The 18,501-nt window shown below is 36.8% G+C and overlaps 1 protein-coding gene across 11 annotated transcripts in view; it reads left to right on the top strand.

Annotated features, from left to right (window-relative positions):
• The window catches only part of Picalm (phosphatidylinositol binding clathrin assembly protein), an 89,333-nt gene that overhangs the window by 51,722 nt on the left and 19,110 nt on the right, over positions 1–18,501 (top strand). For 7 of the 11 annotated variants that reach the window (XM_027407615.2, XM_027407610.2, XM_027407613.2 and 4 more), the window contains exons 7-13: positions 88–194; positions 2,270–2,311; positions 3,692–3,777; positions 5,668–5,791; positions 6,052–6,188; positions 6,693–6,796; positions 12,574–12,723. In XM_027407615.2, the coding sequence (XP_027263416.1) occupies positions 88–194; positions 2,270–2,311; positions 3,692–3,777; positions 5,668–5,791; positions 6,052–6,188; positions 6,693–6,796; positions 12,574–12,723 (750 nt within the window). The remainder of the gene's footprint in view (positions 1–87; positions 195–2,269; positions 2,312–3,691; positions 3,778–5,667; positions 5,792–6,051; positions 6,189–6,692; positions 6,797–12,573; positions 12,724–18,501) is intronic. The other 4 variants (XM_027407616.2, XM_027407618.2, XM_027407620.2 and 1 more) reach the window with 1 other exon arrangement.

The raw sequence follows: 18,501 nt of genomic DNA, 5'->3' as shown, positions 1-18,501 counted from the left end.
AGATACAGCCTAATCCTTTTCCTATTTTAGGAAACTTTAAATTTTTTTTTTAAATGTAACTAAGTATTTTCTTGCTTCTTTGGGCAGAAAAATATTTTGATATGAAAAAGAACCAGTGCAAAGAAGGTCTTGACATCTATAAGAAGTTTCTGACTAGAATGACAAGAATCTCAGAGTTTCTGAAAGTTGCAGAGGTAAGCTGTCTTGAAAGACCTTATACTTTTGTTTATATGTTTAGATTTTGAAGAAATCATTACCTAAATGAAAGAAGTATTTCAATATAATAAGGTTATATCTCATATTATTAATATGCACTATTGAATTCTGTTGAATGGTATTAATTTGACTATTGAATAAACTACATGCTATGTATTTAATTTATATGGGGTATTGAAAAGTAATCTACTTTTACATTTTATACGTCTGTACAAAATAAGATAGATTTTGTAAACTGGTGACAGTGATATCTGTGTTTAGAATTAACCATTTATTTTTGAAGGCTTACTGTGTTGATGGTGGAGAATGTTCCGTATCAACCTAAGTTCAGCTGAGCCACACAATTCAGTGTTTTTGTTCTCCTACATAAGTGAATTCTGCATACTTTCTTACTGAGTATAAAAAGGTTATATGATGATCTAGTTATAAAGCTCTTAAAATAATTATTATGAAGTTGTCACAGAGGCAGTTCTAATGTTTACAGAAATCTTTTATATTAGTATAGGCAACTCATCAAGATTTCTCCCTCCCCTTTTTACCCAATAAATGCTCCTTCTTTAGGGTATTTTGATCACTTTCATTAAAGTCACTACTATGGAATTACCAGGTTAGTGGCTCTAGGCACTGTTACCCTTGTGATATTTTATTTATTTTCAAGACAGGTTTTTTGTTGTTGTTGTTGTTTTGTTTTTGTTTTTTGTTTGGTTGGTTGGTTTTTTTTTTTTTTTTTTTTTTTGTGAGCCCTGACTGTACTCGCTCTGTAGACCAGGCCGGACTCAAACTCACAGAAATCCACCTGCCTCTGCCTTCTTAGTCTGGAATTAAAGGTGTGTGCCACTGCCACCCAGCATAATATTTTATTCTTTAGCAAATGAAGTGACCTTGTTTTATGATGCCTGTAGAAATTTACTTTTGTTCAGGCAGGTCCTTCAAGGGAGAAATCCTAGTTTTGCTCCTTAGTCCCTTAGCACCAGTTGCATATTACAACTATGAGGAGACAAGGTTTATGTTGCTATGGTTGCAGTAAAGTTTTTCAAGTAAGGTTTAATTTGTTGGCTTTCCTTTCTGGTCTCTTACATTCTAGTTGGTAATTACAGTTACTGTCATGTATTTAAAGCCCTTTCTTATCTTGAGGTTGCAATTTTGACACAGATAGAGTGCATTATCTATTCATATGATCTAAGAAATATGAACGATTCTGCTGTACAGTGTTGTTATGAGACTGTCTTTGCAGTGTCATTAAGAGACTTCACTCTTAAAATAAGGCAACACTATAATCTCTTGGAATGTGTTCCAAGAGAACAGTTGTCTAAATGATGAGCTATTAATATCTAAATTTTAATGAATTAGATTTCATTCTGAGACTCTTAAAAGCTGAGAGAAAGAGGATGATTAGAAAATAAAGCATAGTCAAGGAAGAAATACAGGTTTCTAATTTAGGTCCTCCACTACATAGGAAGTAAGGGGGTTTTTTTGGTTTTGTTTTTATGTTTTTTTGTATGTGTTTATTCTGGTAGCTATCTAATCTGAACACCTTAAAAAATACAGTAAGGTTTTGTGGATGTAGTTATATCCTGGTTAAATATCGTTTGACATTTGTGAAAAATCTGATTACCACAGTAAACAGACTTCTTAAAAATTATGTTATATTTGTGTATGTAGGCACTTCAGTGCCATGACATTTGTATTGAAGTCAGAGAACAGCTTGTGAGAGTCATTTCTCTTCCTACCATGTAATTCCAGGGATCAATCTCAGGTTGTCAAGCTTCGCAACAAGTGCCTTTCCATGATTAGCCATCTCACTGGCTCCCAAATAATAGGTTTTAAAAGTATTTTCTATGGTGACTGTCAGGGGAAGAAATTTTTAAGAAAAAAGACAGAAAATTAGTTTAAGGCAAGTTGATGTCTTTAGATTTATTTCTTTTTTATGTCCCAGGGAACTTGTTCATAGTCATTCTCATTTCTCCCAGTACTACTATATGGCACATAAAAGAGGTGATGTTCATATTATTATAATTTCATTTGTGTTAAATATAGCATTTTTTTCTTGCAGCAAGTTGGCATTGACAGAGGTGATATTCCAGATCTTTCACAGGTAAGTAGATTGTTAAAGCATGGATCCACTGCCATGTGCACTGCAATGCCACAATGAGTAGTCATTTCTGTCAAGAGTAGTACAGTTTTTTCTTACAGTTTTGTTTTTTAAACATTTTACTCTATTGCTGGGGAGTTCTTTAACATTATGACACATACAATAAATGATAAACTTATCTCTTACTGTGGTAGGCCTATTCACTGCAGTACTCTTAACAGCTGCACTATGGAAAAGCCCATCCCAGCATGGGTAATGAGTGACCCATAAAAGTTGTACCCCTGAAGTTTCCTATCCAGCTTGCAGGCAGTTTCACTTAGAGATTGTTCTTTCATGATAAATATTCACTAGTTGTATAGCCATAGGGAGGAGCCTTGTAGATGTTCTCACATTCATGAATCTTATAGGCTTCCCTTCTTCCTTCAGGAAGGAAGTGATTTAGTTTTGAAGATATGCATATACATTTCTTAAACATACACATTTAAATCTAGATTCCGCATGTGGCAGAAAACATAGCATTTGTCTTTTCTGAGTCTAGCTTCTTTAACTTGATGATTTATATTCCATCTGTTTTTCTGACAGTATTATGATATCATTTCACTACAACTGAGTAAAAATTCACTATGCATATCTACTACATTTTTATCCATTCATGTATTGATGGACATCTAGACTGGTGCCATACCATAGTTATTGTGAGCAGTTAAGAAATAAACTTGGATGTTCTGATATGTTGATTTAGAATCTTTAAGGTAAATGACCAGTAGTATTATATTTAGGTCATTTGGTATTTCTATTTTTTATTTTTAAGATTTTGTTTTGTTTTGTTTTATTCATGTGTCTATGTGAGTATATGCCATGTGGGTCTGGGTGCCCAGGGAGGCCAGAAAAGGGCATTGAATACCCACCCTGTAGCTGAGGTTAAAGTTGTTTGTAAGCCACCCTGCATGGGTGCTGGGAAACAAACTTCAGGTCCTTTAGAATGAGAAGCAAGCACTTTTAATTGCCTAGCCTTTTCTCTGACCCCGTGTGTGTGTGTGTGTGTGTGTGTGTGTGTGTGTGTGTGTGTGTGTATTCATGTAACTTAAGTGTGTAGTATTTGTGACTGCAGGCAAACATATACTACCGCTCATGTGTGGAACTCAGAGGACCACTATTGGGAGTTTAGATCAAACTAAAGCTTTTGGTGGTGCTTATTAGTAAGTTCAGTTAGTTTATGTTCCAGTAATAATAATCATAATCTTTTTTGTTAGCTAAAAAATGTCCACTAGTAATTAGTATATGAGTTATGTATCTATTTTTGTTGTGCTCATGTTAGAAGACATTTGATTTGCTTTGTAAAATGTTATAGTTATGAAATTCCTAATATTTATGTAATTTCAGGCCCCCAGCAGTCTTCTTGATGCTTTAGAACAACATTTAGCATCTTTAGAAGGGAAGAAAATCAAAGATTCCACAGCTGCAAGCAGGTACATTGTTTTTTTCAAGGGCAAAAATTATAGTTATTTTTTTTGGAAGGAGTAGATGAAACCAGCTCAAGGTCCAAATTGTATGGTTTCTCTGTCTTGACTAATTATCTATAAGATCATTTTTAATGGACTCCATGGAGGCTAATACATTTTAGTTCTTGATATCAGTAAGTGTTGATGGATTTTATGATGATAACAATGATGCTTTGTTCAGAATTGTGGTTTTAATAAAATTTACCATAAATATTCTTGGGTGTATATGTATCATGCTTCAAAATCAAAAGATAATTTTGTATTAATTTGCTCAACCCTTAGAATTTTCCCATGGTAGATACAGTAGTAATACCAGGATTCAGGCCTAGGAAGTTTGACATCATATTTCATTTTTTATACCTTTTGATGGGATTGATTATTGTTATGTTCCATTTTAACCAAGTTAAGTTTTTTGAGCTAACTGTGAACAGTTTACCAAGCAAATTACAAATAATAGATTATCTCATAATAATACACTAATAGAATTTTTTAGTCGGGTGTAGGAATTGCTTGAATAACTGTCATGTCTTCTTATGAAGATTTTACCTCTATTTAGAAGACTGTATAAAATATATAGTGAGACTTTCTTTGGTTCTTTTTGATTTTTAGTTTATATTTTGGTGATTTCTCCTCTCTTTAGTAATAAAATTTAATCAATGTCAGGTACAGTGGCTTCTACTTATTATCCCAGAACTTAGAAAGGTGAGCCTGGAGGAAGGCAAGTTTGAGTTTAGCTTGGTCTATATAATGAATTAAGATCAGCCTGGGCTACATTGAAGCACTCCTCTTCTGTGCCCCCTCAATTCCCCAATTCCAAAGGGAAAAATCCACTAATGATTTTTTAAATAATATTTTTTGCAAGATTTTCATTTTATAGTCGGTTTTTAGAAGTACTGTAATCTTCAAGATGTTACAGACCAGTTGCTTATAGGAAAGAATTGAAAACAAGTTATTCATGTGGTTAAGGTATATCAATTTCCTTCAGATATTTATCATTATGTAATTGGCTTATTTTTGTCATTATTATGTGACTCATCCATTATCTTCTTGTTGGCTCATTTACAATACTGATTTTACAAAAATTAGATCCATTTTTTTGCTACTTTATGTGTTTTAAAATAGCAATTAGTGTGTATATTATGGGAAAAGGAAGATTAATTGAGGCCAGGTGTAGTTCTTTATCTTAGAATTTAATGTTGGTTCATGGTATATAGCATGGCTAAATCTTTACAAAGGGGGAAGGAGAAGTCTAGTGAGAGGTAATGAATTGTGTATGTGTATGTGTAGGTTTGAAAAGAGATTTCTGGTTGGTCAGAAAAGTAGCAAGCACATAGAACGGAGGTACCACACAGACTCATGACTGAATTGAACTCAGTATTCCTTTTCCAGGAAGCTGACATCCACTGGATTTTGGGGGTGGTGTTGTGGAAGAACAAACCTAGACATGCATGGCTTACTATTGGTGCTCAAGCTTTTGTTTTCTTGTGGTAGAACTATCAAAAGCCAGGTGTTTTGGTATAGGAGCTGTCTCTTAGAAACTGAATCAGTTTTGTTGTTTTTCTATTAGGACTCTCCTAGGACTGTGAAGTCTCTTTCCTATTGCTTCCTTGTCTTAAGAGAGGCAATGTGCCCCTGTGTTATAAATTTTTTCTTGAGTCAGACACTTAACTCAAGAAGCTGTGAATTTGCAATTCCGTCAACAGTGTTAAAATTGTTAGAATTTTTTAGGTCATTGGTTAGAAGATTCCATCTGAAGTACTAGTTTAAAGTTTATAAACTTGTTATTTTAGTTTGTTAAAAGCAGGGCCACTTCATTTTATCTTAGATATGAAGTACTTACTTTTATCCTTACCTTAGGGCTACAACACTTTCCAATGCAGTCTCTTCTTTGGCAAGCACTGGCCTATCTCTGACCAAAGTGGATGAAAGGGAAAAGCAGGCAGCATTAGAGGAAGAACAGGCTCGTTTAAAAGCATTAAAGGTAAGTAGGTGTGGGCTTTCTTTTTGGAAGAACAAGTAGAGGGGGTCATTCTATAAACAAACCTCTAGCCAGACTTAAGTTTTTAATTGTGTAGCAATCCTACAGGCTGAAACTGTTCATTTTCATCACATAGAATGCTTGGTGGAAAGTTAGGGAGAACTCTTCAGCTCTTAAAGCAGAATTAGAAAATGTCTTTTTTCAGAGTGTATACCAAAAGGATCTAGTTTTAGATTCCTTGTGCTAAGTTCCTTTTTCAACAGGAACAGCGTCTAAAAGAACTTGCAAAGAAACCACATACCTCTTTAACAACTGCAGCCTCTCCTGTGTCCACCTCAGCAGGGGGAATAATGACTGCACCAGCCATCGACATATTTTCTACCCCTAGTTCTTCTAACAGGTACAGCGGGGATTGAGGGTATCTGAGTATTTAGTCTAAAAGCTTCTTCAGATACATGTTTTATAGATGCTGTGAGTTTGCTTTATAATTTTGTAATCACAAATTAATACAAAAGGTGTAATAAGCAATATAATTGGTATATTAACTAAAGTGATAAGGTTAATCTGTGTTTAGGAAATGGAATATGGCTAAATTAGTATTTTTAATTGGAATATTCTACACGGGAATGGGTGTTTTCTTGGGAAAGTCATTTAATCTTTCCAGAAAAGGTATTGTTTCTCAAATTTGATAGAAACTTAAGACATTGTGTTCAAATATTGTTCTGAACTTCTTTATAATTATGTTAAATGGGGAGCATGCAACTGTTACCTTTTTAGAACTCTTCTTTTGAGGCCTACATTGAAGCTTTTCACTTTGAATTTTTTGGGGGGTGGAGTACATGAGACTAACTAATATAGCAGAATTCATCCAGAAATAAAACTGCTTTCCACAATATTTTCCTAGCACATCTAAGCTGCCAAATGACCTGCTTGATTTGCAGCAGCCAACCTTTCATTCATCTGTCCATGCTATGTCTACTGCTCCTCAGGTAGCAAGTACATGGGGAGGTAAGCTTTCCTTCTGTTTTAAATGTTGTATAGGTATCTTCCTTCTCCATTAAGTAGCAGAGTTTTGGTTGTACTTGATACATGGGAACTTGGGAAATATTAAAATGGCAGTAAACTAATTTTTATATCCTGAAGACAGTTTATTATATATGAAGTGTCAGAATTCATAGTTAATTATGAAACAAGGTTTAGGGAAGATGAAGTTAAATATAAGAGGAATAACCACCTTTTAATGAGATCGCCCCTTCAATGTGAATTTCAAATGTACAGTAATTATTGCTTTTGGTGTAGCAAAAATTTCCTGGTTGGTAAAATCCTTACTTTTGTGTATGTACATTACAAAGTTCTAGTAAAACTCTGTATTATCAACCAGCAAAGTATGTTGTGACCAGGTATCTCATGGTGATTCTTATCCTTTGGTGACCTTGAGTCAGTTTTTAATTCTAAGGTGATTGTGGTCTAGTGCCTTTAAAGCAAAGTGCTTATGTATATATGTATATATATGTATGTGTCTCACAGTTTTAGTTAGGGACCTACTTTTCAGATCATCTCCTTTGGATGGTTTCAGTGTGTATGTATATGTGATATATATATAGTCATCAAAAATTGCTGGAAAGAAAAGGATATTTTCAGGAAGAATGAAGCTAAGTAGAAAATTATAAATGTTAAAATTTATATTTGCTTTCATGTAACATTTGAATTATTAAATTTTTACACCATGTAAGATTTGAATGAAAAATATAGTTTCTATGCTTCTTTTCTTCCTTCCCCTCCAGTGCCCACCGCTCCCTCCTTCCCTTTCTTTTTTTGGTGTAGTACTGAATATTGAATATTGAATCCAGGGCATGCCCACACTAGGCAAATGATCTGGCATTGAACTGTATCACCAGCACTAACACACTATTTTATATGCTAGAATCTAAGCCCTATGAAGGCGGCAAGGGTTATCTATCATTAATTAGCACTTTGTGGTGGTGGTTGTTGTTTGGGGGACAGCGGCATGTGTGCCACAATATTCATGTGGAGATCAGAGAACAACTTGGTGGAGTCAGTTCTCTCCATCTACCTTAATGTAGAGTCTAAGCATCCAACTCAGGTCTCTACTCTGACCCTTATTTTTCTCATACTGTAGCCCATGCTGGTCTCAAACTCATGGCAATCCTTCTGCCTCAGCCTCTCAGTAGAACTACCACATCCTGCCCTAGAGTACTTCTTTTTATATGTAGATATAAATAAATTAATATAATAAGTACTTTGTCAAGTAAGTGGGCATTTTCTCTTCACTACATGTTATAGAGAATTAATAAGCACTAGACTTTAGACTAGTTTTGTGTAAGCATTAAGGTTAGTTTAATTTAGCAAAATCTTGAGATTTGAGATTAATTTCTATTAGCTGCAAATTAAAGGTTAAGAAAGGAGGTTCTTGCTGCTGGAGAAATGGCTCAGTGGTTAAGTGTGCATGCTGCTCTTGTAGAGGACCTAATTCAATTCCCAGCACTCATATTGGTAGACCACAACTCATGTGGAGATCTGATACTCACATGCACATACCCAGTCACAGACATAAACACATCTTATTTAGTTGTTTATTTATTTATCAAGACAGGGTTTCTCTGTGTAATAGCTCTGGCCATCCTGGAACTTATTTTGTAGACCAGGCTGTCCTAGAACTCACAGAGATCTGCCTGCCTTTGCCTCCTGAGTGCATGTGCCACCACCGCCTAGCCACATTAAAATCTTAAACCTAAAATTAAAATAGAGTAGAGAGGTGATTTTTAATGTCCTAACAGATCATGGGTTTAGAATTTTGAATTTGATACATTTTTATGTTTATTTTCTATTTAATCTCAGTTGTGTTTTTTTTCGGGGTGAGTGGGGGGGGGTCTCTACTTTGTCCTGGCTGCCTCAAGCTCACAGATAACTCCTGTCTCTTTAGCTGGGGCTAACGGCTTTCATCACTACTTCCAGCTGTCAGTTGCTTTTTAGAGTTTGGGCTGGAGAGATGGGTCAGTAGTTAAAAACACTTGCTCCTCTACCGAGCAAGTGTTTGCCTCCACCCATATGCCATCTCACAAATGCTTGTAACTCCAGTACCAGGATACCTCCTGGCCTTTTCTGGCCTTTATTGGCACTAGGCATGCACATACATACTTACATGCAGCCAGATACATGCAGTTACATGTATATGTAACACTCATACATGTAAAATAAAGAATAAGGATAGTTTTTAAATGTTAACATTATTAGCAAGACCATTATGTAATTTGAACTCCTCCTTTATTTATTTATTTATTTATTTATTTATTTATTTATTTTAAGTGTTTCTGGTTTCTTAGTCTTGCTTCCATGAATGGCCAAGACCAGGGGAAAAGGTAGAACAGGCCAGCTGGTGTAGGGAGGGTACATTTCCACAACATTCTGTTTACACATAGAACTAAACAGATAAGCATAGAAGATAATCTTCTGCTAACTTTGTTGTGTGTGTGTGTGTGTGTGTGTGTGTGTGTGTGTGTGTGTGTGTGTGTGTGTACACGTGTACGTGTGTGTACCTACCTCTGTGCAGATGATAACTTTTGAGAGTCAGTTCTCTTTTCAACATCATGTAGATCCCAGGGATCAGACTTAGGTTGTCAGGCTTGATGGCAAGTGCCTTAATACACTGAGCCCCATCTCTCTAGACCTTCTTTATTTTAAAGAAGCTGAAAAGTTGTTTTCAAATTTTTATAGGTTAGTATATTCAACATTTCAAAGGAAGGGAACTATAAAATTCCATTTGAGTGTATCATGTACAGTAACTTGAACAAGTAAATCTGAAATGGTGAACTCATACAGCAGATAGAATGTTAACTAGGGAAAATGGCTTGCAGTGATCTCAGTCTGTAATAATTGTTTTCTAATACTCTATATAAATGTATTATATTTAGTCATGATTTTGTTTCTGTTTTAAATTTTGCTTTGTTTGCTAGTTCTCAATAATTTGTCCCAAGTTTTAGCATTTAGCTTGTTGCACATGAGCAACAAAGACTTTAAAACACAAATAAATGATGGGCATTGTGGCACATGCCTTTAATCCTAGCACTAGGGAGGCAGAAGTAGGTGGATCTCTGTGAGTTTGAGGCCGGCCTGGTCTACATAGAGAGATCCCATCTCAAAACAAGCAAGCAAGCAAAAAAAAAAAAAAAAAAAGAAAGAAAAAGAAAAGAAAAGAAAAAGAAAAAACAGAAAAAATCAAACATAGTAGAACGAAATGAGTAGAAATTGCACTGAATGTAGTCTTTATTATGAGCCCTTTAATGAACACAGAATTAAATACCTACTTTCTCATAAAAACATTTAGTTCTGAATTGATGATTGTGTCAGTGTTTTGATTTCTACACAGTGAGGTAGCCGAAGTATTTAAAGGAATTCAGTCAATAGAGTCAGTGGTAAACAGCTGAGTTATTGTTCATATCCTTGATGTTTGGATAAAAAGTTTTTTAATTGAGGCCAGTTTACAATAAGAAAATCTTACATAAAATAAAAATCTTTTTGTGTTTTTCTAATGTGGCTACATCCCAGGGCCTCATGCATACTATCATGATTTGCAGTTTAAAGCCAACCTGGACAACATGAGACCTTGTCTCAAGGCAGAACAGAAAGTAATTATAATGAACAAATTTTTTCAAATTTTTTTATTCTTTTTTTATTCTTTCCTCATATATTACCTACCACAGTTTTCCATCCCTACCTCCACCCTACCTCCCTTTTTCCCCAGATCTACCCTCCCTCCATCATCCCTCAGAAAAGAGCTGGCCTCCCAGGGACATCAAACAAACATGGCATAATATGCTACTATAAGGCCAGTCACATACTATAAAATCAAGGGTGGATGAGGCAACCCAGTAGGAGGAAAAGGGTCCAAAGTAGGCAAAAGAGTCAGCAACACCTCCCACCCACCAACTCCTACTGTTAGGAATCTCACAAGAATGCCAAGCTACTTAGCTATAATGTATTGCAGAGGAGCTGCATCAGACCTCTATATGCTCCCTGCAAACCTCCATGAGTCCTGGTCAATTGATTCTGTGGGCTGTGTTGTAGTATCACTGACCCCAGGGGTTCCTCTGATCCTTCCTCCCCCTCCTCTGTGGGACTATATCTGCTCCCATCAGTTACAGAATGAAGCCTCTCTGTTAGATTAGGTTTCTATTAGACTTTGGTCCCAGAACACCCTTCAAGTAGGGCAAATTGTAGGTCAGAGGTTTTATGGCTGGGTTGGATGTTTCAAAAGTTTTAAGAGAGCTAGGGAGATCACTCAATGGTTCAAGTACTTGTTGCTGAGCAAGCCAGAGTACCCAGTTCTTAGAAATTATGTAAATGCCAGATGGGTGTGGGAGCCTATAAGTCATTTCAGCTTTAAAACACTAACTAGAAACAAGATCTGATGAGCAAGCTTGTTAGATAGAATAACCTGATTTGGCAAGCTCTGGCTTCCTTTGAGTAGCCAGAGTAGAAGAGAGATTGAGGAAGACTATAAGTATCTGCTTCAGGCCTCTATGCCCGTACCTACACATATACAAAATACATGCACTCACAAGCACACTAAAAACAACAAGAAAGAGAAAGAGGAAAAATGTTTGGAGATTTGCCAGTCTAGGAGCTAGTTTAAGTTGGGATAGCTGGAACCGTCACCATCATACTTAATAATTTGTGCTTATTATTTTTGTCTACTAGTTAGCACTGTCTAGATTAATTAATTAATAGAAGCTGGATTTACTTCTTATCTGATTGGTCTACTATGAATGTGTTTGTACATTTTTGCATATTTTTTGTTATTTGCTTAGCATAATAAAATGCACTGTAAAACACCACATAATTATCAAGTATTTTCAAAGTATACTTCCAACTCCACTAGTCAACTCTAAACTAGAACATCCTTATTGTACAAGGAGCTACAGTGGATAGATAGCATTATTGTAAGTGCCAGTTCTTATTTACCAAACCAGTATCCTGACATGTTCAGTGGGAATGAAAACCAGGCTGGGTTGGAGGGGTCTCAGCAAGACTGAGACTGAGACAAGTTTATTGCAAGCAGTCAGACTTTTTATACACATATCACAATAGAATACAATGGTGGTTGCCATGATATAATGGTGGTTGTAAGCTAGACAAGATATACAAGTTTAATGTCTTAAGATTAATGTTCTGTCAAACTGATAGATGATTCTCTGACTTCTAAGGGACAGAGAGAAACATAGGTAGCCTGAATGCTGAGGGAATGTCTGGTTTCTCAGGATCTGAAAGGCACACGGTATCCAAGGAGTCATGGCCTATGACACACCTCTCAAGGCAACTAGACCAGGCCATCTTCACGATTCCCTGGACATTACATTTGGTTTTAGTACAAAAACCAACATTTTAAAGTCTGTTTATTTTGAATTATGTTTTCTTACTTTGTCTCCCCCCTACACTGTTCCATTTTGTTATTGTTGTTGTGTTTTTGTTTTTGCAATCATGAGAAAGATGTTAAAGTATTTTGAGTTTGAGCATGTAACTGTTAGCTTTCTAATGTGGGAGAGCAAGTCTATATCTGTAATGGTCTGCTACGGTGGTTAATGAAGACAGTTTCCCCCTAAGGATTTCTATATGTTAGATGCAATTCTTTCATAATAATGATTAAATATATTTGTGTGTAAAATTAATATAACTACTACTTTTCACTTTGCATCTTTCAACTAATCACAATACTAATTTATTTACTTCCTTTCTTCATTTTGCTGTAATTCACTTGGACTGCGCAGATCCTTTCTCTGCTACTCTAGATGCTGTTGATGATGCCATTCCAAGCTTAAATCCTTTCCTCACAAAAAGTAGTGGTGATGTTCACCTCCCCATTTCTTCAGATGTATCCACTTTTACTACTAGGACACCTACTCATGAAATGTTTGTTGGTAAAGTACCATTTAACCTTTTCTTCCCAATTACTGTTTATACTAAGTATTTTTTTTTTACTTATGTGCTAATTACTTTTGTAGTGCTATAATAATTACCTTGGATTTTAAAATCAAATTTTAAAATAAGCTGGAGTGATAATGTAGTAAGGTTCTTACACTGATTCCTTAAAAACTCCTGGTAGTATGTAATGCAGATTTCAGGAAGCATATTACTTTGATTCTCAATTTTATGTGTTTTGTTTTGAGTGTAGTATAACACTCCAGATATCTAGTATCTTTTATAATTTCCTGTTTATTAGTTCAGAGAATTGATTTAAAAGTGACATCTAAATTTACATGTTTATGTGTGCTTATATATTTTTTAATTTTTGTGCACTGGAAGGAGAACCATTGTCATTCTTATCATTAAAACTGTTGCATATTATAATTTCATGTTGCCTTCAGTCATGCATTTCCTTAGTTTCTTTTGTCTCATTGCTTGTCTGAAGATAAAGTGAAAAGTATGTATTCCATTTTAACTAATAAATTAGAAAAGTGACCTTGTACTATGAAAAATCAAAATTTCACATGTTTTATATAGAAATAATGTTTTGAGGGGTTTTTTTTGTTTTGTTTTTTTTGGTGTGTGGGGGGGTAGGTTTTAAGCAGGGTTTCTCTGTAGTTTTGGAACCTGTCCTGGAACTCACCCTGTAGACCAGGCTGACCTGGGACTCACAGAGATCCACCTGCCTCTGCCTCCCAAATGCTGGGATTAAAGGTGTGCACCACTACCACCCAGCAAAAATAATGTTTTAAAATATATACTAAATTTGAAAAAAAAAAAAGCTAGAATCTTTGTCTAGAACTACTTCTTTATATGTAAAGTTAGTTATTCAAAGATAGAATTGGCTGAAAATTCAGTGACTCCATACTACTTTTCCTAATGAGATAGTTGGGAGGTTTTTGTGTTTATTAAATTGATACAGTGTTTCCTGTTAGTCTTTTTAATAGGGTACTCAGAGCCTTGTATTCTTTCAAAAATCTTATTTTAGTAAATTTTCAATTGAATACCCATGTGTCTTGGATTTCTCTGACTTTTTAATTCTTTTTAGTTTCTCTGTCCCCATTCTTTCCTTTTCTCTTTCATCTTGATTCCTTTGTTCTTGTGCCTTGTCAGGAGTTCCTTGGCACACAGGTTTATCCTAATACTATTTTTATAGGTCATGAGCCTTCTGTTGTTGTTTGCTTACTTTATTGATTCATTTGCACAGGAGAGGTTTCTTTTTTCTCTGTAAAATAAGTTTTCACCTCCCCTTATCCCCAACACACACACACAACAGGGTCTCACTGAATAGCCCTGGATGTCCTGGAAAACTCAAATTTGTCTTCCAAATCAAAAAGATCTGCCTGCCTCTGCCTCCCAAGTACTGGGATTAAAGCCTGTCCTACCAACACCTAGCTGAAACTTGTTAAGAATAAATAGAACTACTTCCCTCCCTGTCCCCCAATGGTACTAGAGATTAAATCAGGAACTGGGCACTCTGAGCAAACTCTACCACTGAGCAATATCCCAACCCTTACTAGCTTTTGAAGATATACTCCTTCCCTTCTTTTTTTGTTTTCCTTATTTATTTAGGCACATTATGATATTATAAATAGATACCTATTTTGCTCTTTAATCTATACTCATGGCTTAGACATCTTCATGGGAGTATGTTGCCTTTATTATTACTAGCTTGTGGACGTTAAGGCCCTTTGTGTATTCATTTACTTCATTGATTTCTTTCCAACTCTGTGTGTGTGTGTTTTCTTTTTTTTTCTTTTCCCTTTTTTTTTTTTTATTATTAATTCAAGTTAGGGAACAGGCTTGTTTCACATGTAAGTCCCTTCTCCCTCTCCCTCCCCTCACCCCCATTCCTCCTCCCCCACCTCCAACCTACCCCCCACCCCATCCACCCACCACTCCCCAGGCAGGGTAGGGCCCCCAACAGGGGCTCCACTAAGTCCACCAAATCTTCCTGTGCTTGGCCTAGGCCCCTCCCCATGTGTCCAGAGACAGAGTGCATCCCTTCAAGTGGGATGGGCTCTCAAAGTCCCGCCCCCCCCCACACACACACACCAGGGGAAAAACGCCAGTCCACCTCCTCCGGAGGCTCCCTGGAGTGCAGGGGCCTCCCCATTGGCATCCATGATCAGGGGGCTGGATTGGTCCAGTACTGGCCTCCCAAAGAGCGTCTGGGGTCGATATGCTTTCCCTTTTTCAGGCCAACTGTTTCTGTGGGTTTCTCCAACCTGGTACAGACCCCTTCGTTCTTCATTCCTCCCTCTCTTCAACTAGGTTCCAGATTTCAGCTCAGTGTATTTCTGTGGATGTCTGTCTCTGCTTCCATCAGCCACTGGATGAGGGCTCTAGGATAGCATAGAGAGTAGTCATCAATCTCATTTTAGGGGAAGGGCTTTTAGGTTATCCTCTCCTCCACTGCCCGGACTGTCAGATCATGTCATCCTTGTAGGTCTCTGGAGATCTCCCTAGTTCCAGATCTCTTCTCGGACCTATAGTGGCTCCCTCTGATATGGTATCTCTCATCCTGCTCTCTCTCCTCTATTCTTCCCCCTACTCCATATCTCTGCTCCTCCATTTCCTCTCCTCTACTCTTCTTCTTGTGCTCTTATTGTGGCAGCACCTTCTCCCCTACCCTCATGCTCTCAATTAGCTCAAGAGTTCATGCCACTCACTTCCCATTCCGGGGTCTATTTATCCCTTAGAGTCCTTCATGATTCCTAGTTTCTTTGGGTGTGTGTGTGTGTGTTTTATTCATGTGTATGTGTGTGTGTATGCCATGTATATATGAGTCCCCTTGGAAGCCAGAAGAGAGCATTGGTATCCTGGAACTGGAGTTAAAGGTTGTAGTGAGCCACTTTATATGGGTGCTGGGAATTCTGGTCCTCTCTGGAAGAACTGCAAATACTCTTAGCTACTAAGTCATCTATCTCTCCAGCCCTGCAAATGTGTTCTTAGTACACTACAATAAAAAAGTCCAGCTAATTGTGTGTGTGTTTATGCATAGTATTTGATTCTTTTCATTTAATTTGTCATTAAAAGTATGCATACAACCCAGGAGTGGTTGGCTCATTCCTTTAATCCCTTTCAAACTTTAATGAGTGTATATGGGTGTGGACATATATCAGTGTGTGAGTACCACAGCTCAAATGTAGAGGTCCTAGGACAACTTGTTACAGTTGGTTTTCTCCTTCCGCTATGTGAGTTCTGGGGATTGAACTAAGGTCATTAGGCTTGATGCCTTTATGTATTGAGCTGTGTTGTTGGACTGTTTTTAAAGATGCTTGGGCCAGGAGGTGATAGCATTCACCTTCAATCCCAACATTTGGGAGGCAGAGGCAGGCGGATCTTTATGAGTTTGAGGCCAGCCTGGTCTACAGAGCTAGTTCCAGGACAGCCAGGGCTACACAGAGAAACCCTGTCTTCAAAACAGAAAAGGTGTGTGGGTGGGTGGGGGGAAGATGGACACCGACTAGAGAGATGACTCAGCAGTTAACAGCATTGACTGCTATTCCAGAGGACCTGGGTTCAATTCCCATCAACCAAATGGCAGCTCACACCTGTCTAACTCCAAGATCTGACACCCTCACGTAGACATACATGCAGCAAGACAGCAATGCACTTAAATTAAAAGTAAATTAATTAGAAAAAGATGTTTGGGGTATTTTTCTGCCCCCAATCCTTGCTGTTTTGAGCTTCAAAGTTCATTTATTATATCCTTTTGAGATTTGCCACAGTTACTTGTCTGTGAATTGGTGCTGACCAGTGACACTTTTCACTGGGTCTATGAAACACAAGAGTGGGCATGAGAATATGATTATCTCAGGCAGCTTGTTCATTTATTCCACTCCCTCCCTTTTCCTCGAAAATGTACCTTTTAAAATAGTGCTGTTAGTTGGGCTTGTTGTTGTTTGCTTATTGTCTGTTGAGATAGGGGTTTCACTGTGTGACCCAGATTGGCCTAGAATGCCTCCTGCTTTTACTGTCTGAAAGTTTTGTTGTTGTTGTTCCCCCCTTGTTGTTTACCTATGTGTGTGTGGGGGGGTGTGTGCCATGACATGATGTGGAAGTTAAAAGACAGCTTTGTGTAATTGGTTCTCCTTCATCCATTCTGGAGTTCTGGTGATTGATGTCAGGTTGTGAGGCTTGCATGTATGGCTCAACACTGAGGTTTTATGTTTCTGTTTTAAGTAGCTCTAAAAAATTTAAAGTTCATAATCCTGATAAATGAGAAAGTGACAGAAGACCATTAAGCTGATAACATTTGTTGAAATAGTAAGGAAAAAATTTATCTTGAAGGTGTGTGTGTGTGTGTGTGTGTGTGTGTGTGTGTGTGTGTGTGTGTGTGTGTGTGTGTGAGTGTACACGTGCGTACACACAGAAAAATGATTACCTTCGAAATACATTGTTTGCTTCCCTAGGAACTGTTACAAATTACTTGAAATTGCATCTTTTGTCTGTAAAGGATTTTTTTTTTTAAACTTGAGGTACATGTTTTGAATTTGAATTACTTTTTATCTTTCTTGTAGCTAATAATTTTGCAACTTCACAGTTACCCTAGGGACCTCAGGAGATGGCTCCCCTATAGTAGGAAATAATAAAGTTGTTCCCAGATTGCTGTAAAAGGATAGAAAGCCCCCAACATCACAGCAAGAGAAAATGGGAATTAGATGTAATGGCCTAGTTGTAAATTGTTGTTAAATATATGACCAAAAGATTAGTGGTCCTTTAGCCAAGATTATTCTCGGAGTCCATGAAGGTAGTATTATATATCTTAGTGTGGTAGTAGCATGAACACATATGCAAGCATGAAAATGTTTTGCTCTTAAGCTATGATAAGAACCATGGAATATTAAAGATTTGTATATGTTTAAGTGTCACTAAGCCAAAGAGTCTAGCATTCTAAGAGAGACTGGTTAAGAGATATAAATACTAAATGATTTTGTAGTTTGATAGTATTTGTTTCACATTGTAAGACCATTGTAAAACCAGTGTATTTGAAGTAAATTTAATTTAAGGATTAGAATAAGGTCAAACTTTAAACATTCTCAAAAACTTGTGTCTTCAATATTCATATTATAACTCCAAGTACTACCCTTAAGTAGTATCACTAATATGTGTACCACTTTATAAGTGACAGTAACAAAAACCACTGCTGGGGCTGGAGAGGGAGCTGAGGGGTTAACAACACTACATGTTCAATTCCAAGGACCATATGGCAGCTTACAATTGTCTGTACTTCCAGCTTCAGGGAGATTCGATGCCCTCTTTTGGTCCACAGGATCCTGCCTGCACGTGGGGCATATCACCTCACACACACATGCAGACACACACACACACACACACACACACACACACACACACACACACACACACACACACACACACACGATAAAGATGATTTAAAAAACAAAAACCTTTAATTTTTAAGTCAGGAATAAATAAGTCAGGAGAAGGAGAACCTGTGTAGAACTCCAGAAATTCCCTTGTTGGTATAGATGCTAACCTTCTAAACTTTTAGACGCTTTTGTGTGTTTCCATTCTGACTTGATAGAGCTTAGGAAGCAAGAAACCTTAGAAGCAAGTGACTACAACCTCCTATAAAGAATAAGAATCTCTTCATGATCCTTTCTAGACTATTTACCTAAATAATATTTAGTGATTCAAAGCTCAAGTCATGTAATAGACCCAGCGTTTTTGGATGGTTTTAATTCTTCTTACATTCTAGAATTTTA

Source organism: Cricetulus griseus, chromosome 3, assembly GCF_003668045.3.
Source record: "Cricetulus griseus strain 17A/GY chromosome 3, alternate assembly CriGri-PICRH-1.0, whole genome shotgun sequence".
NCBI classification, from domain to species: Eukaryota; Metazoa; Chordata; class Mammalia; order Rodentia; family Cricetidae; genus Cricetulus; species Cricetulus griseus.
Note: the sequence above shows the minus strand (reverse complement) of the source record. Positions and strands in the feature narration are given on the sequence as shown.